The sequence below is a fragment of the Bos indicus x Bos taurus genome, chromosome 19 (genome assembly GCF_003369695.1).
Source record: "Bos indicus x Bos taurus breed Angus x Brahman F1 hybrid chromosome 19, Bos_hybrid_MaternalHap_v2.0, whole genome shotgun sequence".
Taxonomy (NCBI): domain Eukaryota; kingdom Metazoa; phylum Chordata; class Mammalia; order Artiodactyla; family Bovidae; genus Bos; species Bos indicus x Bos taurus.
The window spans coordinates 58,119,513-58,144,039 of record NC_040094.1 but is presented as its reverse complement, the minus strand read 5'-3'; the positions used below and the strand labels follow the sequence as shown (position 1 = coordinate 58,144,039).

At 60.6% G+C, this 24,527-nt stretch overlaps 6 protein-coding genes and 2 pseudogenes across 8 annotated transcripts; 5 read left to right on the top strand and 3 right to left on the bottom strand.

The window, feature by feature from the left end:
* Window positions 1-1,992, bottom strand: part of LOC113878353 — a 3,184-nt pseudogene extending 1,192 nt beyond the window's left edge.
* LOC113878066 (kinesin-like protein KIF19) lies at window positions 1,818-4,168 on the top strand. 2 transcript variants are annotated; one of them, XR_003506892.1, is made up of 4 exons: window positions 1,818-2,023; window positions 2,489-2,625; window positions 2,873-3,221; window positions 3,880-3,964. XR_003506892.1 is itself a non-coding variant. In XM_027518911.1 (4 exons), exons 1-4 carry the CDS (start codon window positions 1,991-1,993, stop codon window positions 3,985-3,987), a joined length of 384 nt encoding a protein of 127 aa, XP_027374712.1. In that variant the 5' UTR covers window positions 1,818-1,990; the 3' UTR covers window positions 3,988-4,168. The 2 variants fall into 2 exon arrangements, 1 of the variants encoding a protein (XP_027374712.1); XM_027518911.1 differs by having other exon boundaries at window positions 2,873-2,978; window positions 3,880-4,168.
* A 6-nt stretch (window positions 4,169-4,174) lies between these two features.
* On the top strand, window positions 4,175-5,575 carry LOC113878068 (kinesin-like protein KIF19). Its single transcript, XM_027518912.1, has 3 exons — window positions 4,175-4,273; window positions 4,426-4,633; window positions 4,888-5,575. Exons 2-3 carry the CDS (start codon window positions 4,432-4,434, stop codon window positions 5,016-5,018), a joined length of 333 nt encoding a protein of 110 aa, XP_027374713.1. The 5' UTR covers window positions 4,175-4,273; window positions 4,426-4,431; the 3' UTR covers window positions 5,019-5,575.
* Window positions 5,576-6,253: 678 nt separating this feature from the next.
* On the bottom strand, window positions 6,254-8,509 carry LOC113878352 (annotated as a pseudogene).
* LOC113878351 lies at window positions 8,508-10,026 on the top strand. The gene is made up of 3 exons (XM_027519367.1): window positions 8,508-8,527; window positions 8,776-9,473; window positions 9,939-10,026. The coding sequence occupies exons 1-2, from the start codon at window positions 8,508-8,510 to the stop codon at window positions 9,413-9,415; spliced, it is 660 nt and encodes a 219-aa protein (XP_027375168.1). The 3' UTR covers window positions 9,416-9,473; window positions 9,939-10,026.
* On the top strand, window positions 9,991-11,204 carry LOC113878065 (kinesin-like protein KIF19). Its single transcript, XM_027518910.1, has 2 exons — window positions 9,991-10,075; window positions 10,320-11,204. Exons 1-2 carry the CDS (start codon window positions 10,014-10,016, stop codon window positions 10,690-10,692), a joined length of 435 nt encoding a protein of 144 aa, XP_027374711.1. The 5' UTR covers window positions 9,991-10,013; the 3' UTR covers window positions 10,693-11,204.
* A 45-nt stretch (window positions 11,205-11,249) lies between these two features.
* LOC113878062 (kinesin-like protein KIF19) lies at window positions 11,250-12,740 on the top strand. Its single transcript, XM_027518907.1, has 3 exons — window positions 11,250-11,712; window positions 11,866-12,073; window positions 12,328-12,740. Exons 1-3 carry the CDS (start codon window positions 11,422-11,424, stop codon window positions 12,456-12,458), a joined length of 630 nt encoding a protein of 209 aa, XP_027374708.1. The 5' UTR covers window positions 11,250-11,421; the 3' UTR covers window positions 12,459-12,740.
* Window positions 12,741-14,129: 1,389 nt separating this feature from the next.
* LOC113878051 (BTB/POZ domain-containing protein 17) lies at window positions 14,130-24,387 on the bottom strand. Of its 2 annotated transcripts, none has more exons than XM_027518884.1 (3): window positions 24,339-24,387; window positions 17,013-17,289; window positions 14,130-15,281 (listed from the first exon to the last, which is right to left on the bottom strand). In XM_027518884.1, the coding sequence occupies exons 2-3, from the start codon at window positions 17,231-17,233 to the stop codon at window positions 14,207-14,209; spliced, it is 1,296 nt and encodes a 431-aa protein (XP_027374685.1). In that variant the 5' UTR covers window positions 17,234-17,289; window positions 24,339-24,387; the 3' UTR covers window positions 14,130-14,206. The 2 variants fall into 2 exon arrangements, with proteins under 2 accessions (XP_027374685.1, XP_027374684.1); XM_027518883.1 differs by lacking the exon at window positions 24,339-24,387 and adding an exon at window positions 19,200-19,367.
* Window positions 24,388-24,527: the final 140 nt, after the last annotated feature.

The window sequence follows — 24,527 nt, the reverse complement described above, 5'->3', positions numbered from 1 at the left end:
TCGGCCACAGCCGGCGGCGGCGCGCGCGGCCCAGCCACGCCTCCAGCGCTGGAAGAGCTCCAGCTCGTCTGCAGCACGAGGTCCGAGCGCGGAAGCAGCTGCGACCAGCAGCTCAGGGCTCACGGCGCCCCACTCGGCGCTCCCCGCCACGGCCGACAGTTCCAGGCCAGGAACTGCAGGCAGCTCTGGCGCAGGGCCTCGCCCCGGTGCTCACCGCGTAGTGGTACCAGCCCACCGCCGGGCCCGCGCCGCCCGCCAGGTGCGCGCGCATATAGTCGGCCACGCCCCGCTGCAAGGAGGCCACGCGGTACTTGGTGGCCAGCTGGTGCAGGGGGATGGCCTGTGCCAGCAGCACGGTCAGCTCTCCGCAGTAGAGGTACCTGCCAGAGAGGTACAGAGAGGAGCGCGGTCAGGGAGGCCAGCGGTTACCCTATCCAGCGCTGCCTCCGGAGTCCGAGGATACCCGGCCTTGGGCAGACAGTATCGTCATTAAGGGAGCCAACAGAAGGACCTTCCCCGCGCGCAATCCTACTTCACCGCCTCTTCTTTCCGGTTTCTCGTGGGACGTGGAAATAAGCAAGCATTTATTGAGCACAGGTGGCTCAGTGGTGAAGCATCCGCCTGCCAATTCAGGAGACGCAGGTTCTGTCCCTGGGTCAGGAAGATCCCCTGGAGTAGGAAATGGCTACCCCCTCCAGTATTCTTCCTGGAGAACCCCATGGACAGAGGAGCCTGGCGGGTCACAGAGTCAGACACCAGTGAGGAACTAACGCTTTGTGTGTGTGGACTCCGTTGCTCAGTTGGGTCCGACTCTTTGCTACCCCCTGGACTATAGCCCACCAGCCTCCTCTGTCCATGGGATTCTCCAGGCAAGAACTCATCTTTAAAATGGGAGTGGTCAACCCTAGTGGGGTTGATGAGAAGAGTAAATAAATCCTTTCACACATTAAAGACTCAGAAAACTGTTAGCCAACATTTTAATGAGGATTTTCCAGATCTCCCTTCTCTGTTCTGGAGCATAGCCATACCAGGGGGCTTCAGGGTCCACCAGTCCAGAGGGCATGAGATGGGCTGCGGTTGAGCTGGTCCACGGAGCTCATTTCCCTGGATTCCCTGGTGGCTCAGATGGTAAAGAGTCCGCCCGCCAATGCGGGAGACCGAGGTTCGATCCCTGGGTCGGGAAGATCCCTTGGAGAAAGAAATGGCAGCCCACTCCAATGTCCTCGCCTGGAGAATCCCATGGAAGAAGGAGCCTGGCGGGCTGCGGTCCATGGGGTCGCAAAGAGTCGAAAAGAACTGAGCGACTGCACTGCACGGAGCCTGTTTCAGGGATGGTTGCAATAGTGGGCACAGAGGGGTCACTCAGGAGCAGTCCCCGGGTGCAGAGTTCAAGACACTACTTCGAAAAGCAGGCCTCGAAGTGGGGCTTCAGCCGGCCGCACAGCATCCGGGGGCTGGAGGGGCGAGGACCGCTCAGCGGCGGGCGCGGGCGGCCCCTCATCAGCCACCTGGTGCTGACGGCCCGCTCGGCTCCCCAGCTGGCGCTGGAGCAGCGGTGCCGAGAGCTGCGCGCGCGGGGCCGCCGCCTGGAGGAGACGCTGCCGAGGCGCGTCAGCTCGGAGCAGCAGCGCGAGGCGCTCGGCCTGCTCTGCCGCGTGCACGAGCTGGAGCTGGAGAAGGCCGAGATGCAGTCGCAAGCCCTGCTCCGCGACGGCGCGCTCCGCCACCGCCGCGAGGCCCTGCGCCGCCTGGAGCAGCGCCTCAGCCTCTGCGAGGAGATCATCCGCGCCCAGCGGCAGCTCATCCAGGGTAGGGTCCCCGCGCTACCTACCCCGCGAGTCCGACCCGCTAAGGGCCCGAGAGCGCGCACTGAGCCCTGCCTCTCCGCTCCCCCACCCTAGACGGCAACCTGGCCGTGCCGCAGCACCTGAAGGAGCTGTGCGAAGTGTACCTGCGGGAGCATGAGGAGGGCAACCTGGAGCGTGCCACCATGATGGACCGCCTGGCCTCTCGGGCCCTGCAGGTGGGCGCCCGGGCCGCACCATGCGCCCCTGTGCTAGGGGCAGGGCTGATGCCCAAGGCGGCGCCTTCCAGCAAGTAGGCTGGCCTCGGGACCGGGCTGGCTGGTCCCCAGAAAGCTGACACCTCCTCCTTATCCGACACAGAGCCTCGCCAAGCTCTCCTCCCGTGGTGTTCTTCTCCCGCACGTGTCCCCATCCAGGGTCTGAAGGTCAGGGTTGGCCATCTGAGATATCACTAAGGGCCCCAGATGCCCTCGCAGGAGCCCAGGCCACCAGGCGGTGCCCCTGGGGATGCCTAGCAGACCACGGCTGGCCCCTGGGGACTCAGAACACAAGCCCCCCTGTCTTCTGGGGCTCCCAGCCCAGATTACAGCCCCAGACACTCTGTGTGCCTTTGTCACCCAGGCTGTTTACTCAGTCCGAGACCAAGTCTTCCGACTCCCCTCTCCCTCCTTTCCTCTCCCCAGGACAGCGCCTTGCCCAAGATTAGCCCCCCAGGAACTGTGCCGACCCCGGAGGAGTCTGACCTAGAGAGCGTCAAGATGCTGAACTCCGAGTCCCCGCACCAGCACGGAAGCTTCCTCCCTCTGCTCGGCACTGAGAGGTGAGCTGAGGACCACTTCCAGCCATCCAGCCCGCCTGAGCCACCAGGCCGTGTCTCAGAGATGCCAGCCCAGACCTGGCCTCCCAGGGAGGATGGAGCAGGAAAGAGGGGAGGGGGGCACAGGTCTGGAGCCAGGACTTTGGGGTCCTCGTTCCCACAATGCAACAGTTCTCAAGGAGGCGTGGCAGTGGGACCCCCGTGGTACCAGCCTGGGCAACAGCTGCCCATCCTCCTCTGCCCACCTCAGTGAAGCCAACCACCTGTTCAAGGCCAGCTCCCGGGCCTGGCAAGCGAAGGGCTCCTGTCTGCCCACCCCACCCCCAATCCTGGCCGGCACCCTGGTGACACAGGAGGTGAGCAGTGGGTCCCACGGTTCCCTGGATGTGGGTGGGAGTACCCGGGAGGGACACCCAGTGGTTGGGATGGAACTTTTCCAAAACAGCCCTCTGAGGACATAGGGTTCCTGCTGGGTCCAATGGCTTCTCTTCCCAACCCATTCATCTCACAAGCTGCCACTCAGGTCGGTCTGAACGGCCAGATCAACTCCTCCCCCGGAAGCATCGAGAATCTGTCGGAGATCCCCTTGTCCCACAAAGGTGTGTCCCCTGCCTCCCCCACCCCCCATCAGCCTGAGCCTGGCATGATCTCAATAGCTCAGCGCACCCAGCCGAAGCCCCTTCCTTCCCTCTCCTCTGCTGAACACACCCAGGCATCGTTCTAGAAAGAGAGGCACCAGTACCCAGAGAAGAGTAACCACCTGCTCTGTCCACACAGAGCAGGGGACACAATTGGAAACCAGAATGGGGAACACATGGTACTTGGGGTCACGCCCCCTCCACTTCCCACTCGGAAATAATTGTAATAGCAAATAGAGTCCGAATCCTCCCTACCCTGTGGCCACAGGTGACCCTCATATCTCAGCAATCCATCTTCAGAACCTGGGACTTCCCTGGCAGTCCAGTGGTTAAGACTCAGCACTTCACTGCAGTGGGTGAAAGTTCGATCCCCAGTCAGGGAACTAAGATCCTGTATGCCGTGTGTCATGGTCAAAAAAAAAATCTTCCCAACCCACTGAGGCTGGTTTTACCATCGTCAGTTTACAGATGAAAGAAGGCTCAGAAACTTGCCCAAAGTTTCTCAAACAGCAAGCAAGTTGGGGTGAGCTGCAGCAGAGAAGGGGGGTATTGGAGGTGCAGGAGGGGGGGGCGGAATGTGGCCTTGATCCTGGGTGGGTGCCCCTCTGTCCCGCCGCAGGGAGGAAGGAGACCGCGGCCGACACCAAGAGCATCACTGGGAAGGCTGCCCGGCACCGCTCGCAGGCCCTGGGGGCCGAGGGGCGCCAACTGCTGGCACCCACCATGAAGCAGAGCAGCCTGTCCCTGCACTCGCTGGGCGAGACTGATGACGTGTGGCCACCGAGACCGCTGGCCTGCAAGCGGCCGCCCAGCCCCACCCTCCAGCACACCGCCAGCGAGGACAGCCTATCCAGCAGCACAGGCGAGGCGCCATCCCGGGCAGTCGAGCGTCATGGCGATGGCCCTTGTCCCCGCTGCAAGGCCAGAAGAAAAGCCCAAGAAACAAACGAGAGGAGTCCCTGGAGGCAAAGAGGAAGCGGAGGTCCCAGGCCTTTGAAGTCACAGGACAAGGGGTGAGCCTAGAGGGACAGGAGCTGGGGGTGTCTGGGCCCCTTCCTTGCCGGGTTCTGAAGGCTGGACTCCTCCAGAGGCCCCAGGGTACCACTAGCTGTGCACCACTCTCCATGGAGTGTCCCCAACTGAACCCAACTTCTCCTTGTATCAGATCCCCATGCAGCTCCCAGCTCATCTGGCTCTCCAGCCAACGCAGCTGTCCCGCCCCAAGATGCACGTTGCTGGACCCCGGCCTGGGGAGAATCACACCGAAGAACAGAGGATGCCAGTGGTTGGACACCTGACCCCTACCATCAGACCCCTGGGAAAGACCACACTGCCTATGGCCAAGGTCAAACTCCCTCCGTGCCAGAGCTTGGGTGAGTCCCAGCAAGTGTCGGGGGGCGGGGATAGCAATGGGGAGAGGGGAGCCCTTGGCCAGGCCAGGGAGGAGACTGGTTGAACTCCCTGCCCCTATGGCTGCCCCTTGCTGGAAACTGGGTTCCTGAAGACTATTAGTGGGACAGGCCTCTGGGGGGGAGGTGCCCCTAGGGAGTTCAGAGCCACTGTGGGTGACGAGAGGGGCATGGAGAGGCATGCCTTAAAGCAGAGCTCCTGGCCCTTCCCGTTGCAGGCCCCGAGGACACCTCCCCTGTCGCTGCCCCCTCCAACCCAGGGGATGTTTCCGAACGGGTTGCTCGGATGCCCCGCCTGCCCTATGGCACAAGCACTCAAGGCAAAAATGGACGCTTAGGGCACAACTGAGGGGCCCTGCCCGGAACCGGCCCTCCTGCCCGCCAAGGCTTGATGGGGTGTGGCAGTAATGGGAGACGGAGGCTGGGCAGATGGGGATGACCTGGCATCAGGAGCTCGGGATCTCAGAAGGCTGGGGCCCCTGGGACCCAGGAACCATGGGGGTGCCTGCCCCCACACTTCCGTGCCTTCAGTGCCAACGGGAAGGGGAACTGAGCCCAGGAGGCATGGCCTGGATGGCAGGGCTCCCTGGCTTCCCAGCCCTGGATCCCAGGGCTCCCTGGGCACAGACTCCTGTTGCCAAAACTCTTCTCTAAGATCTGCAACCAGATTGGCCTGAGGAATGTGGGGCGAGGGTGGAGCAAGGAGGGACTGTTCATGGGATTAGGGCTCCTGGGCCCACATCTGGGACAAGGGCATGCTGGATGGCTGGGGAAGGGCCCGCCGGGCATTTCCCTTACTGTGGCTGGGGGCTGGAAAGGAATCTAGCTTTGTTACTCAGCAGTCGTTTCCACCTTCCCCCTGCCTCAGAACTGCTTGTTAACAATAAAAATCCCATTTGAGTTTTGTTGGTTGTTCCGGAAACTAGACCTTGTCTGAAAGGTGGGGTGGTCCTGACAGACTGGGCTTCCCTTCCCCGGGTCGTGCTAATGGTAAAGAACCTGCCTGCAATGCAGGAGATGCAAGAGATGTGGGTTCAATCCCTGGGTCAGGAAGATCCCCTGGAGGAAGAAATGGCAACCCACTCCAGATTCTTGCCTGAGGAATCCCATGGGTAGAGGACTGGCGGGCTCCAGTCCACGGGGCTGCAAAGAGCCGGACACGGCTGAGCGACCGAGCACATCACTGATTAAGATTCAACCCAAGTCCCCTCTTCCCACCACACCCTCTTCTTCTCCGGCTGGTTGTAGAGCACCAGTCAACAGACTCCTGGGGGAAAGCGTTTTTCCTCCGGACTCTGAGGTCTCTGCCCAGACCCCCTCCCAGGAGAGGTCAGAGACTTAGGGTTGTGCTTACCCCTCCCACCCCAGGAAGCCAGGGCTCAGAAACTGCTCAACTGAGCCCCTCAGTTTCAGGTGAGAAAGCACCCCCAAGGTGCACCTGACCATCTCGATGCTTTACCTGCCCTGTCCCCTGTGGGGACGGGGGCCCTTGGGGAAAAGGTAATGAACGATGGGGAGTCCCTGACCTGTGGAGCCCTCCTTGGACTGTTTTTGCCCCCAGAACTGGGTGGTTTAATCACCCCCTTGCCGCTCCGAGCGCTGGTTTATTCTACCAAGAGCTCTGGCTTCCCACGTAGTGCTGGTGATAAACAATCCACTTGCCAATGCAGGAGACGCAAGAGACATGGGTTCGATTCCTGGGTTGGGAAGATTCCCCTGCAGATTGCCCTCCAGTTATTCTTGCCTGAAAAGTTCCACGGGCAGAGGAGCCTGCCAGGCTACAGTACACGAGGTGGCAAAGACTGAAACACCGCTGAGCACACACATACACAGCACCAGGAACCTTCCTTTCAGGTCAGTGAGAAAGCAGCTGCTGAAACCAGGCATCTGGTCTACCACCCACCACCTGGCTTCTATCCACCCAGCTCTCAGGCTGCTAGGGCCTGGTCCCCCAGCGGGCCAGGACAGACACCTCCACTGGCCATGCCAATCCCGGTCCCTCTGCACCATCTCTACTGGGCCTTTATTTTCCTGATCCAGAGGCCTCAGGGATGCTCAGCTTCCCACCCTGGCCCGCCTGGCTACTTGGGGGTCCGGATGAGGGTGTGATAGACGGGCTTGACAATGAGGTGGAGATGCAGGGCATTCTCCACCAGGTACTCGGAGTTGCGCCGCTGCAGGTCGGCGTGCGCCAGGAAGTCACCGGCCTCCTCGCTGCTCTGGTGGAAGCTGTAGGCGTGGCGGACCAGCAGGCGGCCGTGGTGGCGCGCCCCCACCAGCACGGTCTTCTGGAAGCTCACGCCCGCCGCGTCGCCGCCGCTGCTGGCCGGCGTGACCACCAGCCGGGGCCGGCCGTCCTCGGGGCGTGCGAGGGGCAGCGCTGTGCCCGTGGCGTCCGCGTAGACAGGTCGCAGGCTTACCGGGAGCCAGCGTGGCGAGAAGAGCACGTTCCAGGTGACCCGGCGGCCCGAGTCGTGGCCGCTTGGGCCCAGCTGCGTCTGGAAGCTGGTGCTGCGATCGTCGCGGGCTGGGTTGTTGATGACCCAAGGGGCGCCCCAGGCGGGCGCAAGGTAGTTGCGGGGCAGGAAGGCGCTGCCATTGACGTCGAAAAACTTGGCGTAGTGCAGCGGCGAGGCGGCGTGGAACTGGTAGGCCTGAAGGAGCAGGTCGGCCACCGCCGGGCCGTGGCGCGCCAGGGCGGCCGAGCGCGCCTGAAGCTGGAACAGTTGAGCCGGAGGGATCATGGGGTAACTGATGGCGCGCAGCGCGCGCTCGGCCACAGCCGGCGGCGGCCGCGCGCGGCCCAGCCACGCCTCCAGCGCCTGGAAGAGCTCCAGCTCGTCCTGCAGCACGAGGTCCGAGCGCGGAAGCAGCTGCGCCAGCAGCTCAGGGCTCACGGCGCCCCACTCGGCGCTCCCCGCCACGGCCGACAGGTTCCAGGCCAGGAACTGCAGGCAGCTCTGGCGTAGGGCCTCGTCCCCGGTGCTCACCGCGTAGTGGTACCAGCCCACCGCCGGGCCCGCACCGCCCGCCAGGTGCGCGCGCATATAGTCGGCCACGCCCCGCTGCAAGGAGGCCACGCGGTACTTGGTGGCCAGCTGGTGCAGGGGGATGGCCTGTGCCAGCAGCACGGTCAGCTCTCCGCAGTAGAGGTACTTGCCATAGAGGTGCAGAGATGGAGCGCGGTCAGGGAGGCCAGCGGTTACCCTACCCAGCGCTGCCTCCGGAGTCCCGAGGGTACCCGGCCTTGGGCAGACAGTATCGTCATTAAGGGAGCCAACAGAAGGACCTTCCCGCGCGCATCCTACTTCACCGCCTCTTCTTTCCGGTTTCTCGTGGGACGTGGAAATAAGCAAGCATTTATTGAGCACAGGTGGCTCAGTGGTGAAGCATCCGCCTGCCAATTCAGGAGACGCAGGTTCTGTCCCTGGGTCAGGAAGATCCTCAGGAGTAGGAAATGGCTACCCCCTCCAGTATTCTTTCCTGGAGAACCCCATGGACAGAGGAGCCTGGCGGGTCACAGAGTCAGACACCAGTGAGGGACTAACGCTTTGTGTGTGTGGACTCCGTTGCTCAGTTGGGTCCGACTCTTTGCTACCCCCTGGACTATAGCCCACCAGCCTCCTCTGTCCATGGGATTCTCCAGGCAAGAACTCATCTTTAAAATGGGAGTGGTCAACCCTAGTGGGGTTGATGAGAAGAGTAAATAAATCCTTTCACACATTAAAGACTCAGAAAACTGTTAGCCAACATTTTAATGAGGATTTTCCAGATCTCCCTTCTCTGTTCTGGAGCATAGCCATACCAGGGGGCTTCAGGGTCCACCAGTCCAGAGGGCATGAGATGGGCTGCGGTTGAGCTGGTCCACGGAGCTCATTTCCCTGGATTCCCTGGTGGCTCAGATGGTAAAGAGTCCGCCCGCCAATGCGGGAGACTGAGGTTCCATCCCTGGGTCCGGAAGATCCCTTGGAGAAGGAAATGGCAGCCCACTCCAATATCCTCGCCTGGAGAATCCGATGGAAGAAGGAGCCTGGCGGGCTGCGGTCCATGGGGTCGCAGAGAGTTGAACAGAACTGAGCGACTTTACTGCACGGAGCCTGTTTCAGGGATGGGTTGCAAGAAGGTGGGCACAGAGGGGTCACTCAGGAGCAGTCCCCGGGTGCAGAGTACAAGACACAGCTTCGAAAAGCAGGCCACGGAGTGGGGCTTCAGCCGGCCGCACAGCATCCGGGGGCTTGGAAGGGCGAGGACCCGCTCAGCGGCGGGCGCGGGCGGCCCCTCACCGGCCACCTGGTGCTGACCGCCCGCTCGGCTCCCCAGCTGGCGCTGGAGCAGCGGTGCCGAGAGCTGCGCGCGCGGGGCCGCCGCCTGGAGGAGACGCTGCCGAGGCGCGTCAGCTCGGAGCAGCAGCGCGAGGCGCTCGGCCTGCTCTACCGCGTGCACGAGCTGGAGCTGGAGAACGCCGAGATGCAGTCGCAAGCCCTGCTCCGCGACGGCGCGCTCCACCACCGCCGCGAGGCCCTGCGCCGCCTGGAGCAGCGCCGCAGCCTCTGCGAGGAGATCATCCGCGCCCAGCGGCAGCTCATCCAGGGTAGGGTCCCCGCGCTACCTACCCCGCGAGTCCGACCCGCTAAGGGCCCGAGAGCGCGCACTGAGCCCTGCCTCTCCTTCCCCCACCGCAGACGGCAACCTGGCCGTGCCGCAGCACCTGAAGGAGCTGTGCGAAGTGTACCTGCGGGAGCATGAGGAGGGCAACCTGGAGCGTGCCACCATGATGGACCGCCTGGCCTCTCGGGCCCTGCAGGTGGGCGCCCGGGCCGCACCATGCGCCCCTGTGCTAGGGGCAGGGCTGATGCCCAAGGCGGCGCCTTCCAGCAAGTAGGCTGGCCTCGGGACCGGGCTGGCTGGTCCCCAGAAAGCTGACACCTCCTCCTTATCCGACACAGAGCCTCGCCAAGCTCTCCTCCCGTGGTGTTCTTCTCCCGCACGTGTCCCCATCCAGGGTCTGAAGGTCAGGGTTGGCCATCTGAGATATCACTAAGGGCCCCAGATGCCCTCGCAGGAGCCCAGGCCACCAGGCGGTGCCCCTGGGGATGCCTAGCAGACCACGGCTGGCCCCTGGGGACTCAGAACACAAGCCCCCCTGTCTTCTGGGGCTCCCAGCCCAGATTACAGCCCCAGACACTCTGTGTGCCTGTGTGACCCAGGCTGTTTACTCGGTCCGAGACCAAGTCTTCCGACTCCCCTCTCCCTCCTTTCCTCTCCCCAGGACAGCGCCTTGCCCAAGATTAGCCCCCCAGGAACTGTGCCGACCCCGGAGGAGTCTGACCTAGAGAGCGTCAAGATGCCGAACTCCGAGTCCCCGCACCAGCACGGAAGCTTCCTCCCTCTGCTCGGCACTGAGAGGTGAGCTGAGGACCACTTCCAGCCATCCAGCCCGCCTGAGCCACCAGGCCGTGTCTCAGAGATGCCAGCCCAGACCTGGCTTCAGGGAGGATGGAGCAGGAAAGAGGGGAGGGGGGCACAGGTCTGGAGCCAGGACTTTGGGGTCCTCGTTCCCACAATGCAACAGTTCTCAGGAGGGGTGGCAGTGGGACCCCCATGGTACCAGCCTGGGCAACAGCTGCCCATCCTCCTCTGCCCACCTCAGTGAAGCCAACCACCTGTTCAAGGCCAGCTCCCGGGCCTGGCAAGCGAAGGGCTTCTGTCTGCCCACCCCACCCCCAATCCGGGCGGGCACCCTGGTGACACAGGAGGTGAGCAGTGGGCCCCACGGGTGGGAGTACCCAGGAGAGACATCCAGTGGTTGGGATGGAACTTTTCCAAAACAGCCCTCTGAGGACATAGGGTTCCTGCTGGGTCCAATGGCTTCTTTTCCCAACCCATTCATCTCACAGGCCACCCCTCAGGTCGGACTGAACAGCCAGATCAACTCCTCCCCTGAAAGCATCGAGAATCTGTCGCAGATCCCCTTGTCCCACAAAGGTGTGTCCCCTGCCTCCCCCGACACCCTATCAGCCTGAGCCTGGCATGATCTCAATAGCTCAGCGCACCCAGCCGAAGCCCCTTCCTTCCCTCTCCTCTGCTGAACACACCCAGGCATCATTCTAGAAAGAGAGGCACCAGTACCCAGAGAAGAGTAACCACCTGCTCTGTCCACACAGAGCAGGGGACACAATTGGAAACCAGAATGGGGAACACATGGTACTTGGGGTCACGCCCCCTCCACTTCCCACTCGGAAATAATTGTAATAGCAAATAGAGTCCGAATCCTCCCTACCCTGTGGCCACAGGTGACCCTCATTATCTCAGCAATCCATCCTCAGAACCTGGGACTTCCCTGGCAGTCCAGTGGTTAAGACTCAGCACTTCCACTGCAGTGGGTGCAGGTTCGATCCCCAGTCAGGGAACTAAGATCCTGTATGCCGTGTGTCATGGTAAAAAAAAAAAAAAAAAACTTCCCAACCCACTGAGGCTAGTTTTACCATCATCAGTTTACAGATGAAAAGAAGGCTCAGAAACTTGCCCAAAGTTTCTCAAACTGCAAGTTGGGGTGAGCTGCAGCAGAGAAAGGGGTGTTGGAGGTGCAGGAGGGGGGGGGAAACGTGGCATTTATCCCGGGGTGGGTGCCGCTCTGTCCCGCCGCAGGGAGGAAGGAGACCACGGCCGACACCAAGATCATCACTGGGAAGGCTGCCGGGCACCACTCGCAGGCCCTGGGGGCCGAGGGGCGCCAACTGCTGGCACCCACCATGAAGCAGAGCAGCCTGTCCCTGCACTTGAAGGGCCAGACTGATGACGTGCGGCCGCCCGGACCGCTGGCCTGCAAGCGGCCGCCCAGCCCCACCCTCCAGCACACCGCCAGCGAGGACAGCCTATCCAGCAGCACAGGCGAGGCGCCATCCCGGGCAGTCGAGCGTCATGGCGATGGCCCTTGTCCCCCGCTGCAAGGCCAGAAGAAAAGCCCAAGAAAGAAACGAGAGGAGTCCCTGGAGGCAAAGAGGAAGCGGAAGTCCCAGGCCTTTGAAGTCACAGGACAAGGGGTGAGCCTAGAGGGACAGGAGCTGGGGGTGTCTGGACCCCTTCCTTGCCAGGTTCTGAAGGCTGGACTCCTCCAGAGGCCCCAGGGTACCACTAGCTGTGCACCACTCTCCATGGAGTTTCCCCCAACTGAACCCAACATCTCCTTGTATCAGATCCCCACGCAGCTCCCAGCTCATCTGGCTCTCCAGCCAACGCAGCTGTCCCGCCCCAAGATGCACGTTGCTGGACCCCGTCCTGTGGAGAATCACACCGAAGAACAGAGGATGCCAGTGGTTGGGCACCTGACCCCTACCATCAGACCCCTGGGAAAGACCACGCTGCCTATGGCCAAGGTCAAACTCCCTCCGTGCCAGAGCTTGGGTGAGTCCCAGCAAGTGTCGGGGGGCGGGGATAGCAATGGGGAGAGGGGAGCCCTTGGCCAGGCCAGGGAGGAGACTGGTTGAACTCCCTGCCCCTATGGCTGCCCCTTGCTGGAAACTGGGTTCCTGAAGACTATTAGTGGGACTGGCCTCTGGGGGGGAGGTACCCGTAGGGAGTTCAGAGCCACTGTGGGTGACGAGAGGGGCATGGAGAGGCATGCCTTAAAGCAGAGCTCCTGGCCCTTCCCGTTGCAGGCCCCGAGGACACCTCCCCTGTCGCTGCTCCCTCCAACCCAGGGGATGTTTCCGAACGGGTTGCTCAGATGCCCCGCCTGCCCTATGGCACAAGCACCCAAGGCAAAAATGGACGATTAGGGCACAACTGAGGGGCCCTGCCTGGAACCGGCCCTCCTGCCCGCCAAGGCTTGATGGGGTGTGGCAGTAATGGGAGACGGAGGCTGGGCAGATGGGGATGACCCGGCGTCAGGAGCTCGGGATCTCAGAAGGCTGGGGCCCCTGGGACCCAGGAACCATGGGGGTGCCTGCCCCCACACTTCCGTGCCTTCAGTGCCAACGGGAAGGGGAACTGAGCCCAGGAGGCATGGCCTGGATGGCAGGGCTCCCTGGCTTCCCAGCCCTGGATCCCAGGGCTCCCTGGGCACAGACTCCTATTGCCGAAACTCTTCTCTAAGATCTGCAACCAGATTGGCCTGAGGAATGTGGGGCGGGGGTGGAGCAAGGAGGGACTGTTCATGGGATTAGGGCTCCTGGGCCCACATCTGGGACAAGGGCATGCTGGATGGCTGGGGAAGGGCCCGCCGGGCATTTCCCTTACTGTGGCTGGGGGCTGGAAAGGAATCTAGCTTTGTTACTCAGCAGTCGTTTCCACCTTCCCCCTGCCCCAGAACTGCTTGTTAACAATAAAAGTCCCATTTGAGTTTTGTTGGTTGTTCCGGAAACTAGACCTTGTCTGAAAGGTGGGGTGGTCCTGACAGACTGGGCTTCCCTTCCCCGGGTCGTGCTAATGGTAAAGAACCTGCCTGCAATGCAGGAGATGCAAGAGATGTGGGTTCAATCCCTGGGTCAGGAAGATCCCCTGGAGGAAGAAATGGCAACCCACTCCAGATTCTTGCCTGAGGAATCCCATGGGTAGAGGACTGGCGGGCTCCAGTCCACAGGGCTGCAAAGAGCCGGACACGGCTGAGCGACCGAGCACATCACTGATTAAGATTCAACCCAAGTCCCCTCTTCCCACCACACCCTCTTCTTCTCTGGCTGGTTGTAGAGCACCAGTCAACAGACTCCTGGGGGAAAGCGTTTTTCCTCCGGACTCTGAGGTCTCTGCCCAGACCCCCTCCCAGGAGAGGTCAGAGACTTAGGGTTGTGCTTACCCCTCCCACCCCAGGAAGCCAGGGCTCAGAAACTGCTCAACTGAGCCCCTCAGTTTCAGGTGAGAAAGCTCCCCCAAGGTGCACCTGACCATCTCGATGCTTTTACCTGCCCTGTCCCCTGTGGGGACGGGGGCCCTTGGGGAAAAGGTAATGAACAATGGGGAGTCCCTGACCTGTGGAGCCCTCCTTGGACTGTTTTTGCCCCCAGAACTGGGTGGTTTAATCACCCCCTTGCCGCTCCGAGCGCTGGTTTATTCTACCAAGAGCTCTGGCTTCCCACGTAGTGCTGGTGATAAACAATCCACTTGCCAATGCAGGAGACGCAAGAGACATGGGTTCGATTCCTGGGTTGGGAAGATTCCCCTGCAGGAGGAAAGGGCATTGCCCTCCAGTTATTCTTGCCTGAAAAGTTCCACGGGCAGAGGAGCCTGCCAGGCTACATACAGTACATGAGGTGGCAAAGACTGAAACACCGCTGAGCACACACATACACAGCACCAGGAACCTTCCTTTCAGGTCAGTGAGAAAGCAGCTGCTGAAACCAGGCATCTGGTCTACCACCCACCACCTGGCTTCTATCCACCCAGCTCTCAGGCTGCTAGGGCCTGGTCCCCCAGCGGGCCAGGACAGACACCTCCACTGGCCATGCCAATCCCGGTCCCTCTGCACCATCTCTACTGGGCCTTTATTTTCCTGATCCAGAGGCCTCAGGGATGCTCAGCTTCCCACCCTGGCCCGCCTGGCTACTTGGGGGTCCGGATGAGGGTGTGATAGACGGGCTTGACAATGAGGTGGAGATGCAGGGCATTCTCCACCAGGTACTCGGAGTTGCGCCGCTGCAGGTCGGCGTGCGCCAGGAAGTCACCGGCCTCCTCGCTGCTCTGGTGGAAGCTGTAGGCGTGGCGGACCAGCAGGCGGCCGTGGTGGCGCGCCCCCACCAGCACGGTCTTCTGGAAGCTCACGCCCGCCGCGTCGCCGCCGCTGCTGGCCGGCGTGACCACCAGCCGGGGCCGGCCGTCCTCGGGGCGTGCGAGGGGCAGCGCTGTGCCCGTGGCGTCCGCGTAGACAGGTCGCAGGCTTACCGGCAGCCAGCGTGGCGAGAAGAGCACGTTCCAGGTGACCCGGCGGCCCGAGTCGTGGCCGCTTGGGCCCAGCTGCGTCTGGAAGCTGGTGCTGCGATCGTCGCGGGCCGGGTTGTTGATGACCCACGGGGCGCCCCAGGCGGGCGCAAGGTAGTTGCGGGGCAGGAAGGCGCTGCCATTGACGTCGAAAAACTTGGCGTAGTGCAGCGGCGAGGCGGCGTGGAACTGGTAGGCCTGAAGGAGCAGGTCGGCCACCGCCGGGCCGTGGCGCGCCAGGGCGGCCGAGCGCGCCTGAAGCTGGAACAGTTGAGCCGGAGGGATCATGGGGTAACGGATGGCGCGCAGCGCGCGCTCGGCCACAGCCGGCGGCGGCCGCGCGCGGCCCAGCCACGCCTCCAGCGCCTGGAAGAGCTCCAGCTCGTCCTGCAGCACGAGGTCCGAGCGCGGAAGCAGCTGCGCCAGCAGCTCAGGGCTCACGGCGCCCCACTCGGCGCTCCCCGCCACGGCCGACAGGTTCCAGGCCAGGAACTGCAGGCAGCTCTGGCGCAGGGCCTCGTCCCCGGTGCTCACCGCGTAGTGGTACCAGCCCACCGCCGGGCCCGCGCCGCCCGCCAGGTGCGCGCGCATATAGTCGGCCACGCCCCGCTGCAAGGAGGCCACGCGGTACTTGGTGGCCAGCTGGTGCAGGGGGATGGCCTGTGCCAGCAGCACGGTCAGCTCTCCGCAGTAGAGGTACCTGCCAGAGAGGTACAGAGATGGAGCGCGGTCAGGGCGGCCTGCGGTTACCCTATCCAGCGCTGCCTCCTGAGTCCCGAGGATACCCGGCCTTGGGCAGACAGTATCGTCATTAAGGGAGCCAACAGAAGGACCTTCCCGCGCGCATCCTACTTCACCGCCTCTTCTTTCCGGTTTCTCGTGGGACGTGGAAATAAGCAAGCATTTATTGAGCACAGGTGGCTCAGTGGTGAAGCATCCGCCTGCCAATACAGGAGACGCAGGTTCTGTCCCTGGGTCAGGAAGATCCCCTGGAGTAGGAAATGGCTACCCCCTCCAGTATTCTTGCCTGGAAAATACCATGGACACATAAGCCTCGTGGGCTACAGCCCTTGGGGTCCCAAAGAATCAGACAGGACTTAGCTGACTGAGCACGTCGATGATTCCTATATTGAGCGCCCACTGAGTGGTTGAGCTCTGTGCTAGGACAAGAAAGATGTAGCTCCTACCCTCACCAGGTGTACAGTGTGGGTTCGGATTCATATTCCGCCAGTTACTTGCTATAAGAGTGGGCAAGCCATTTAACTTCGCTGTTTGCCTCTGGGAACAAAAGATGTTTCCCAGGATCCCTTAGATCACATGACTAAATTCTAGCTAATGAGATGTCCACAAAGGCACAGACTGGGATTGGGGGAAAGGCTGGTTAAATAGAACTGACTAGGGTAGAGATTGATGCTAAAGCTGAAACTCCAGTCCTTTGGCCACCTCATGCGAAGAGTTGACTCATTGGAAAAGACTCTGATGCTGGGAGGGATTGGGGGCTGGAGGAGAAGGGGACGACAGAGGATGAGATGGCTGGATGGCATCACTGACTCAATGGACCTGAGTCTGAGTGAACTCTGGGAGTTGGTGATGGACAGGGAGGCCCGGAGCGCTGTGATTCCTGGGGTTGTAAAGAGTCGGACACGACTGAGCGACTGAACTGAACTGAGGGTAGAGATTATTGTTGTTCACTCTGCCAGTCCTGTCCGACTCTTTGCGACCCCATAGACTGCAGCACGCCAGGCTTCCCTGTCCTTCACCATCTCCTGGAGCTTGTTCAAACTCTTATCCATTGAGTCAGTGACGCCATCCAAGTATCTCATCCTTTGTCGTCGCCTTCTCCTCCTTCCTTCAATCTTTCCCAGTTACGGGGTAGAGGAAAGATGCTTTTGTCCTTCTGTGCTATCTCTCTTTCTGTTGCCTGGAAGTTTGAAGAAATGACCAATATTCTGCAGCCATCTTGTCTAAGCTATTAAAGCAGGGTCATTTTCTCAGACTAGAGTGTGGGCAGTGTCCCTGTGCAGAACGCTAGCACGAAGCAGCCCCCTAGCCCTGTGGTTCAAAACCTGGCCAGACAGCAAAACCACACAGAGACATTAAAATAAGAAACAGTGGCCCAGCCCTAAATGTGAAGCTCGGGATTCAGGGTGGGGCCTAGAAGTCTATAGTCCTTAAAAGCTCTCAAGGCCAGGTTTGGAAACAGCTTTGAAAGTATTTGGTAACTAACTTCAAACCATTCAGAGCTTTCAGTCAGGGGAGTCATGCTGCATTTTGCAAGAAGCTGGTGCAAAGAGGGAAGAGGGAGGTAGTTGCATGGTCATCCTAATGCCATCCAGGGAAGGGGCAGGGCTAAGAGCCAGGGCTTCCATCACCCTTTGAGTAGAGAAGCCAGGGACGTGGAAAGGGATGTCTTCCCCCGATCCTTCCCCACCTGATGAACTTGTCGAAGACGGCAGCACAGTCCCGGGACTCCTGCAACACCACCTCGCTCTGGTTACTCAGCAGCTCCCGGAACTGCTCACTCTGCAGTCCCAGCAGCAGGCGGTGGGCATGGAAGACTCGGACCTCGTCGGTGCCCATGGCCTGCACCCGCAACACCACATCACTGGCATTGCCCTGCCGCAGCAGTTCCTGCAGGCGCTGGAGCAGCATCTGGGAGTGGTTGATGGAGGTGCCCGCTGACTCCCCGCCAACATCAGCTTTCTGGGCTGCAGCAGGAAGGAACAGAGCAGCCTGAGAGGGCAGCCTTCTGGGGTTGCAGACGGACCAGCTGGAGATGCCTGTGGTTGGATGTGGGCAGAGGGTAGGGGAAGCCTGGGGAGGCTGTGTGCTCCCGTTTGTGCCTGTGAAGTGCGTGGATGCATGTGTGTGCAGACAAGCACATCTTAGACAGGGAAAGTCGTGAACCTGAGCAGACCCTGAGAAGATGCTCTTGGAAGGGGCTGGGGGTGGATTCCCGGCAGGGAGAGGTCATGAATCAGGATGGGACAAAAGGTCCAGAGCTGGATTTCCCTGGTGACTTGGTGGTAAAAATCTGCCTGCCCATGCAGGAGACACAGGTTTGATCCCTGATCCGGGAAGATCCCACGTGCCGCAGAGCAACTAAGCCTGTGCTCCAGGACTATTGAGTCTGTGCTCTAGAGCCGGGGAGCTGAAACTACTGAGCCTGAGGTCTGCAACAAGAGAAGCCACTGCAGTGAGAAGCCCTCACACTTCGATGAAGAGTAGCCCCTGCTTGCTGCAACTAGAGAAAAGCCCACACAGCAAGAGACCCAACACATCCAAAAAAAAAAATTTAATGTCTAGAGCTGATCTCCATGATGTCAGACGCCTAGGCGAGGATTGAGGAACCTCTTGGTCCCCACCCCCTCGCCTCCTGAAGAATTGCCCACCTTACCCCTTGGAAGAGAATAGTTGGCCCAAAGCAGTGCATTCCCCAACAAATGATCTATTGAGCACTTACAATAAGCCAGACACTCCCCTGGAAGCTCAAACCAGCACAGTGAACAAAACAAACCAGCTCCTTACACTCATAAAAGCACAACTTAGCTTCTTAGGCAATAAATACACAAATAAGCCTCTGGTTTTAGGCTGTGACCAGTAAGGGCGGTGACGGGTGGCGGCTCCTGTAGGTGCAGGAATCAGAGACAGGCTCCCTGAGGAAGTGATAAGGAGCCCTCCCAAGGCCCTGGGAGAGGCTGGGCTTGGTGCTGGGAAGGCAGAGGGGATCTGCCCACATTTTGAGTGGGAGGTGAGGGGCAGAGCAGGGGAGGGGGCTGCAGCCTGGGCGGGTGGTGCAGGCCCAGCCGCCCTCCTGGATCCTGATCTGGGAGGCAGGGGTCTACACTGGCCTTCCGGGGGACCCGAGAAAGCACAGAAAGAGCGGGTCCTGGACGGGACTCTCGAGGCACCTGCGCCTTGGGACTGGCATCCTCCTGCTTCCAGGCGAGGCACGCGGGACCCTCCTCCCCTGTTTCCAGGGACACCGTGAGGGTCAGACGGGGACACGTGCTTACGGATGGAAAACTCAGTGACAGAAAGCACCGCCAGCAGCTTCCCCAAGTGGAACACGGACTGAGGAGTCCAGGGGAGCAGATGAGCCCCCCCTCCCCGCCCCGCCGTGCGTGTATGTGTGCATGCGCGCAAACACACACACACACACACACACACACACATACACACACACACACACACACAACACACACAGTCCCAGGGCCCATGTGGACTCTTGAGGAGGCTCCCAGGAAAGCAGAGCCTCTGTGTATGGGTGAGAGGCAGATAGAGGGAGGGAGAAAGGCTAAGAGAGGAGCCCTGGTTATTTTCCAGCCCCGCCATCCCCCAAGCTGTCACAGTGAAGGCTCCAAACGCTGATGGATCCCACTCTCCCCAGCCTGGGCCCAGCTGCCAGGGACAATGGGCAGTGGAAGGGTCTTCCTGTGGTTAAGCCGCCTGCCTGCCCAGCCCTCCTGCCCTCGGAGGCCAGCTGCCCTCCTCCACGGAGCTGCCTGATCAAATCAACTCTGTGCCTGGCCCGGCCGGCTGGACACCGCCCCCTCCTGGCCGTGGGCAGTTGGAGCCCGAAGGTCTTGCCCCTTCTCCCTGCCCACTGCCCACTCACCTGCACGAGTGACCAGGCCCACCAAAGTCAGCATGGCCCAGAAGCTGGCCCAGGACCCAGGCTTGGCAGAGCCCAGCCTGCACATCTTTGCACCCTGCCCCCAAGCCCACGGGAGGAACGGCGGAGCCCAGACCTCTCCGCGCGCACATCCCTCCTCCTTATATAGGATCCAGCCCAAGGGGATGGCCGCCCCCCTTTCCCGGCTGGCCTCCCTCCCCCCACCCAGCCTCTGCCTTGGATTGGTGGAAACTGGCCCCAGCTGTTACCCAGGCAACCAGTTGAGCTGGAGAGTGGCCTCCCCAGGCGCTATTGTGCTGCTCTCGGGCCCCTGAGGGGACCAGATCCGGCGGCTTCCCCCTCGTCTCCTACCACCCGGCACAGCTAGGCACTCCTCTCCTGGGAAGTCGAAGGCTCTCCAAAGGGCAGGCAAAGGGCTCCAGAACCAGAGGCAGCCACCAGCCCAGAGGGTCCCCAGCCCCCTCCCCTGAACCCCCACCCTGGCACAGAGTACACTTGGCAGCATCGTGGCTGGAGCACCATGGTGAGTCAAGGACTGCAAAGGAAGGGCCTGGAAGAGGAGAAGGCAGCAGTCCAGGCCCCGCCCCTCCCTCCTGTGTTGGGGTGGGCTGGCTTTCCAGAAAAGAGGACAGGGCTCTAAGTAGGGCCCGTGGGGCAGCTGATGTCATTCTCATGTCCTTCGTTGAAGAATGATCCTGGCGTGCTCTGAGGAGGGTGATGGGCCTTAGGGACATGGGGGCTGTGGCCATCACACCCCCCCGCTCCAGGTCAAGGTGAGCTAGGATGGCGGGGCCGGGCATAGAGCAGCTGCACCCCACGCTGTGCACCCCTGCCCCGAGCACCCCCACCCAGAACCGGGCTGGCCGCCTCGCTTGAGGCTGGTCCCCTGCAGGCATCCCGCCAGCCGTCTGACCAGGAGCTGCCCTGGAACCTTCTTCCTCTAATTCACCTTCTCAAGTGGTCTCGGGTCTTTTGGTTCACCTCCTTGGAAGGTTTCTCTTACCAGCTTCTGTCCAACTTCCTACTGTAATTTTTCCCATCTCAAAGTTCCACAGAGGGGGCTTCCCTGGTGGTCCAGTGGTTAAGACTCCATGCTCCCAAGGCAGGGGGGCCGGGTTCCATCTCTGATCAGGCAACTAAGATCTGGCTTGCTGCAACTAAGACCAGTGCAGTCAATAATAATAATAAAAAAAATAAAAGCTGCAGGAGACACACAGCAGAGCCAGGACCCACCCTGACAGTGGACACGCTGGGTGACAGTGTCAGCTGGGTTCGTGCAGGGGAGAGCTCTTCTAAGGACAAAGGAATAGAGAGAAGAAGGTGGGGTCTGGAGCCCAGGGGGGTGGGTGGGCGGCGCTGGTGGGGCCTCACCTTTTCCAGGAACAGGTAGGGCCTGGCCCAGACCCTCACGGGAGGGAGTCCTTCCAAGTTGATAAACTGAAACGGTGTGTGTGTGTGGCGGGTATGTGTGTGTGTGTAGGGGGCTCCTGGGAGATCCAGCTTAGCCTTTCTCCCAAGGCCAGGCCCTTCACTGGGGCTGGGTCAGAGCCCGCCCTCCCTTGCTCTCTGAATCCCAGGGACCGGCTCAATGCATTGATCTCTGCCCCAGGCTGGCACAGAGAAACACAACAGCTCCACCCCCCACCCCTCTCTGGAGCCACAGAGAGAGCTGGAATTGGGTCTGGCACCTGCTGCGTCCGGGTTGGCAGAGACTCGGCTGTCCGGCCCAGCGGAAACCCCTCCCGGCTGTCCTGACCTTCACACCCAGCTCCCTTCATCCAGATTCGCCACCCCCTGCCCACTGGCTGTATGCCTGCCCTTCCCGGGGGCTGTACCACTTCCCTGACCCAATCCAACAAGACAGCCTCAGTGTGAGGGGAGGGCGGGGTCAGGGCCAGTGCTGTTCAATAGGATGTTATTGATGATTTTTTACAAAGACAATGCTGAGAGAACCCACTAGTCAGAAAATGGTCTTTCAGTAAGAAAGTCTCCTTGAGGCTCAGAAGTGTGACCCACCTGTGCTGGAATCTCCCACCCTCCACCTAGGAGCCAGGGCACCTGTGTCTTCTTAGCCTCTTGACGATGGTCATGTACACCCCCAAGCTAAGCTGTATCGGCTAGAGTTAGATGGACGGCATTTCAAGTGTACAGGAATTGGGGAGGGCCCAGGTTACCCAGAAAACCCAGCAGGGTCACCTCTGACTCCCCATCTCTGGGGGCCTCGCCTCTTCTGGTTCTAACTTGTCATCCCTGAAACTCCTCTACTGATCTAAAAACTGACTTTCCAGCGACTGCCCTGGTGATCCAGTAGCCAAGACTCCAAGCTCCCAGTGAAGAGAGCCTGGGTTCAATCCCTGGTCAGGGAATTAGTCCCATATGCTGCAACTGAGAGTTTGTATGCCGAAACTAAAGAGCTCGCATGCTGCAACTAAGATCCAGTGCAGCCAAATGAATTTTAAAAAACGAACAAAAAGGCTGACTTTCCAGGAATACGCATTTTCTGTTTACATTTTCTTAGTCTGAGGGTTTCTGAAGTGTGTGCATGCATGTGCGTGTGTGCTGTGCACGTGCGCCCTCGTGTGTGTGTGTGCCATCTGTAAGAATGCACACGTGTGTAGGTGTGCACACATGTGTGTGTGTGTGTGCAGTCTGTAAATATGCATGCATGTGTTTGTAGGTGTGTGTGTGGTGTGGAAGTATACACGCCTGTGTTTGTGTGCGTGTGGTGTGCATGAGAGTCTTGGAGCTGGAGAGAGGAAGCGGGGCATCCACCCTGCCCAGTCTTGCAGATGGAAGGTCAGAGACAGTTTTATCTTGCCCTGTGCATCTGGAAGCTCCGTAATTCCTCGAGAGCAAGTCTGAGCTAGAACAATTCCCGGAGACCAGTGTAACTTCCCACCTAAGACAAGAGTATCTATGACCCAAGGGGCTTGTCTGAGGTCTCCTGGCCCAGACAGGGGCTGAGCCTGGATTCAGATGTTGCTTTTCTGCTTTTCTTTCCGTAGCCCCATACTGTCTCTTCTGGGAAGCTATATCAGTAGCCACAGGCGAGGCAAGGAATCGCTAGTGTTGGTAGAGTAAGCTTGGGGCAGGATGCAGAGTTTCTGAATCTGTGGCAAGGGTGAGCGGACACGGGAGAATGGAGGGGTGGGCTCCCAGCCCCGTCCCAGCTGCAGCCTCCCTTGTACCTGTGATGTCTCACTTCCTGAGCTAGGGTGCCCCAGAACACTTAGATTGGGAAACAAGGAATCAGGAGTCTAGGTTCCAGGCCGCCGGGGTTTGGGGGTGGGAGGCGCAGCAATGACAAACAGGAAAGAATTGCTCCTCAAAGTGACTGACATGATATGGAAAGCTCCGCCCGAAGCCAGGCTGTCCCGTGGTGGCACCATCTTCCAGCCTCAGCATCCTGCGTCATGCTGCCCACCCACCCCCAGATGGAGGGCCTTGTGCATCCGAGGGGTGTATCTACCTGACCCACTTCCCCTCCCGGTAAAGCTACCTGAGCACCTGCTCTTCCGGTAGGAGGGAGTGACCAGAAACGGCTCTGGAGGAGGGACAAGGCCGAGTTCAAACTCCGCCTGCTGCCACTTACATGCTCTTAGCCTTATCTGACTTGCTGGACTTCTCTGAGCTTCAGTCCCCTCTCGTGTGAAGTTGAGGTGTCCCAAGTTAGCTTGCGGGGCTGCTGGGAGGGTGACCCGTGGGGAATAGGGTGGGTCCTCGGGAGATGTTGGCAGAGACCCCTGCACCTGGCTGGAAGTGGCCCCCTGCTCACCCACAGCCTCCTGGTGCAGGGAGGTGGTGGCCTGGGGACTTCTCTGTGCCTCTTGCACCCTCTGTTGCTGGAGTCCCGGACACTCTGCCTGGGGACCTGAGTGCCTACGTGCCTCCCACGGGACCTGACCAAAGCCAGTGGACTCTTGGGGGTATGCAGTGCCAGGACCTGGCCACCAGGGAGCAGCAAGGCTTCTGTGAGTTCTGAGGCTGGGTGTGAAGGTGAGGCTGGAGGTGGGCATCCTGGTATTTCCAGCCCCAGAGTGGGATTTAACTTTGTTGTTGTTCAGTCACTAAGTCGTGTCCGACTCTTTGCAACCCCACCGACTGCAGCACACCAGTCTTCCCTGTTCTTCACCATCTCCCAGAGTTTACTCAAACTCATGTCCATTGAGTCGGTGATGCCATCCAACCATCTCATCCTCCGTACTCCCCTTCTCCTCTTGCCCTCAATCTTTCCCAGCATCAGTGTCTTTTCCAACGAGTCGGCTCTTCCCACCAGGTACCCGAAGTTTTGGAGCTTCAGCATCAGTCCTTCAATGAATATTCAGGGTTGATTTCCTTTAGGATGGACTGGTTTGATCTCCTTGCTGTCCCAGGGACTCGGGTCTAACTCAGGGAGCCCAGAGACTGGCTCTGCGGCATTCCCAGAGGGTGAGTGTGGGAGGCGATTCCAGGCTGGGCCTCAGCTCGCCCCAGACTCAATCCGCATACTGTCCTGGGCGCCCACTGCTGGCTGTGCTGGTGACTCTTCCCCACGTGGGATGGGAGAGCTGGCCAGGCTCAAATTCCAGTCTCTGCACTGCAAGCCACGCCAGATGGTGTTTATTTGCTAGTGACCGCTTGAAGGACAGTCCATTTCACCAGGGCTAGGAAAACAAGGGCTTGTGGGGTGCCGCTGGGTCTGGGTTTCCCAGAGCTGCTGGCAGCTGGGTCCGGCTCCTCCTGGGGGTCCCAGCCAGCGTTGGGCACAGCTTCCTGCCATCCTTCCAGGCCAGCAGCACCCCCACCCCACCCCAAGGTAGCTTCCTTCTCGACCCACCACCCGCAGCCACTGCACAACCGATTCCTTCCAGCCTGGCCCGGGGGCTCCTCTCCAGATCCGTGTCCTGACCAGGGCAGCCTCGGCGCTCCCTCCCAGCACGGGTTTCCCCCCACTCCTCTCTGAGTCAGCTCCTGGAACACATCTGCCTTTCTTCAGAGTCCTCGCCCCCAGGGTTTCTGACAGCCAGACTGAGCCCAGGCCGGTTCCCAGTGCCCTTGGAGCACGGGGCAGGCCATCCAGAGTGCCAGTGCTACCCTTCCCAAGGCCACCCTCCAGCCTCGCCCCTTCCCTTCCCAGGCTACCTCGTAATCCTGCTTTGCTCCAGATGGTATCGACTGTTCAGGCTCATCCCCCTGGGCCTCGGGCCCCACCCTCCCCCTCCTCCCCCTCCTCCCCCTCCTCTCCCTCTCTCCTCCCCCTCCCTCCTCCCTCTTCCCCCCTTCCTCCTCCCCCTCCCTTCTCCCCCACCCTCCTCCCCCTTCTCCCCCTTC

Coding starts and splice junctions, on each gene's coding strand:
- LOC113878065 (XM_027518910.1), top strand. CDS start 10,014: ATGCCGAACTCCGAGTCCCCGCACCAGCACGGAAGCTTCCTCCCTCTG. Junction 10,076..10,319: donor CCTCTGCTCGGCACTGAGAG/GTGAGCTGAGGA, acceptor TGCCCACCTCAG/TGAAGCCAACCACCTGTTCA.
- LOC113878051 (XM_027518883.1), bottom strand. CDS start 19,284: ATGTGCAGGCTGGGCTCTGCCAAGCCTGGGTCCTGGGCCAGCTTCTGG. Junction 17,290..19,199: donor GGGCCTGGTCACTCGTGCAG/GTGAGTGGGCAG, acceptor TTCCTGCTGCAG/CCCAGAAAGCTGATGTTGGC. Junction 15,282..17,012: donor GTCTTCGACAAGTTCATCAG/GTGGGGAAGGAT, acceptor CCTCTCTGGCAG/GTACCTCTACTGCGGAGAGC.
- LOC113878351 (XM_027519367.1), top strand. CDS start 8,508: ATGAGATGGGCTGCGGTTGA. Junction 8,528..8,775: donor ATGAGATGGGCTGCGGTTGA/GCTGGTCCACGG, acceptor AGCCTGTTTCAG/GGATGGGTTGCAAGAAGGTG.
- LOC113878066 (XM_027518911.1), top strand. CDS start 1,991: ATGATGGACCGCCTGGCCTCTCGGGCCCTGCAG. Junction 2,626..2,872: donor CCTCTGCTCGGCACTGAGAG/GTGAGCTGAGGA, acceptor TGCCCACCTCAG/TGAAGCCAACCACCTGTTCA. Junction 2,979..3,879: donor GCACCCTGGTGACACAGGAG/GTGAGCAGTGGG, acceptor GTCCCGCCGCAG/GGAGGAAGGAGACCGCGGCC.
- LOC113878062 (XM_027518907.1), top strand. CDS start 11,422: ATGAAGCAGAGCAGCCTGTCCCTGCACTTGAAGGGCCAGACTGATGAC. Junction 11,713..11,865: donor TTGAAGTCACAGGACAAGGG/GTGAGCCTAGAG, acceptor TCCTTGTATCAG/ATCCCCACGCAGCTCCCAGC. Junction 12,074..12,327: donor CCCTCCGTGCCAGAGCTTGG/GTGAGTCCCAGC, acceptor TTCCCGTTGCAG/GCCCCGAGGACACCTCCCCT.
- LOC113878068 (XM_027518912.1), top strand. CDS start 4,432: ATGCAGCTCCCAGCTCATCTGGCTCTCCAGCCAACGCAGCTGTCCCGC. Junction 4,634..4,887: donor CCCTCCGTGCCAGAGCTTGG/GTGAGTCCCAGC, acceptor TTCCCGTTGCAG/GCCCCGAGGACACCTCCCCT.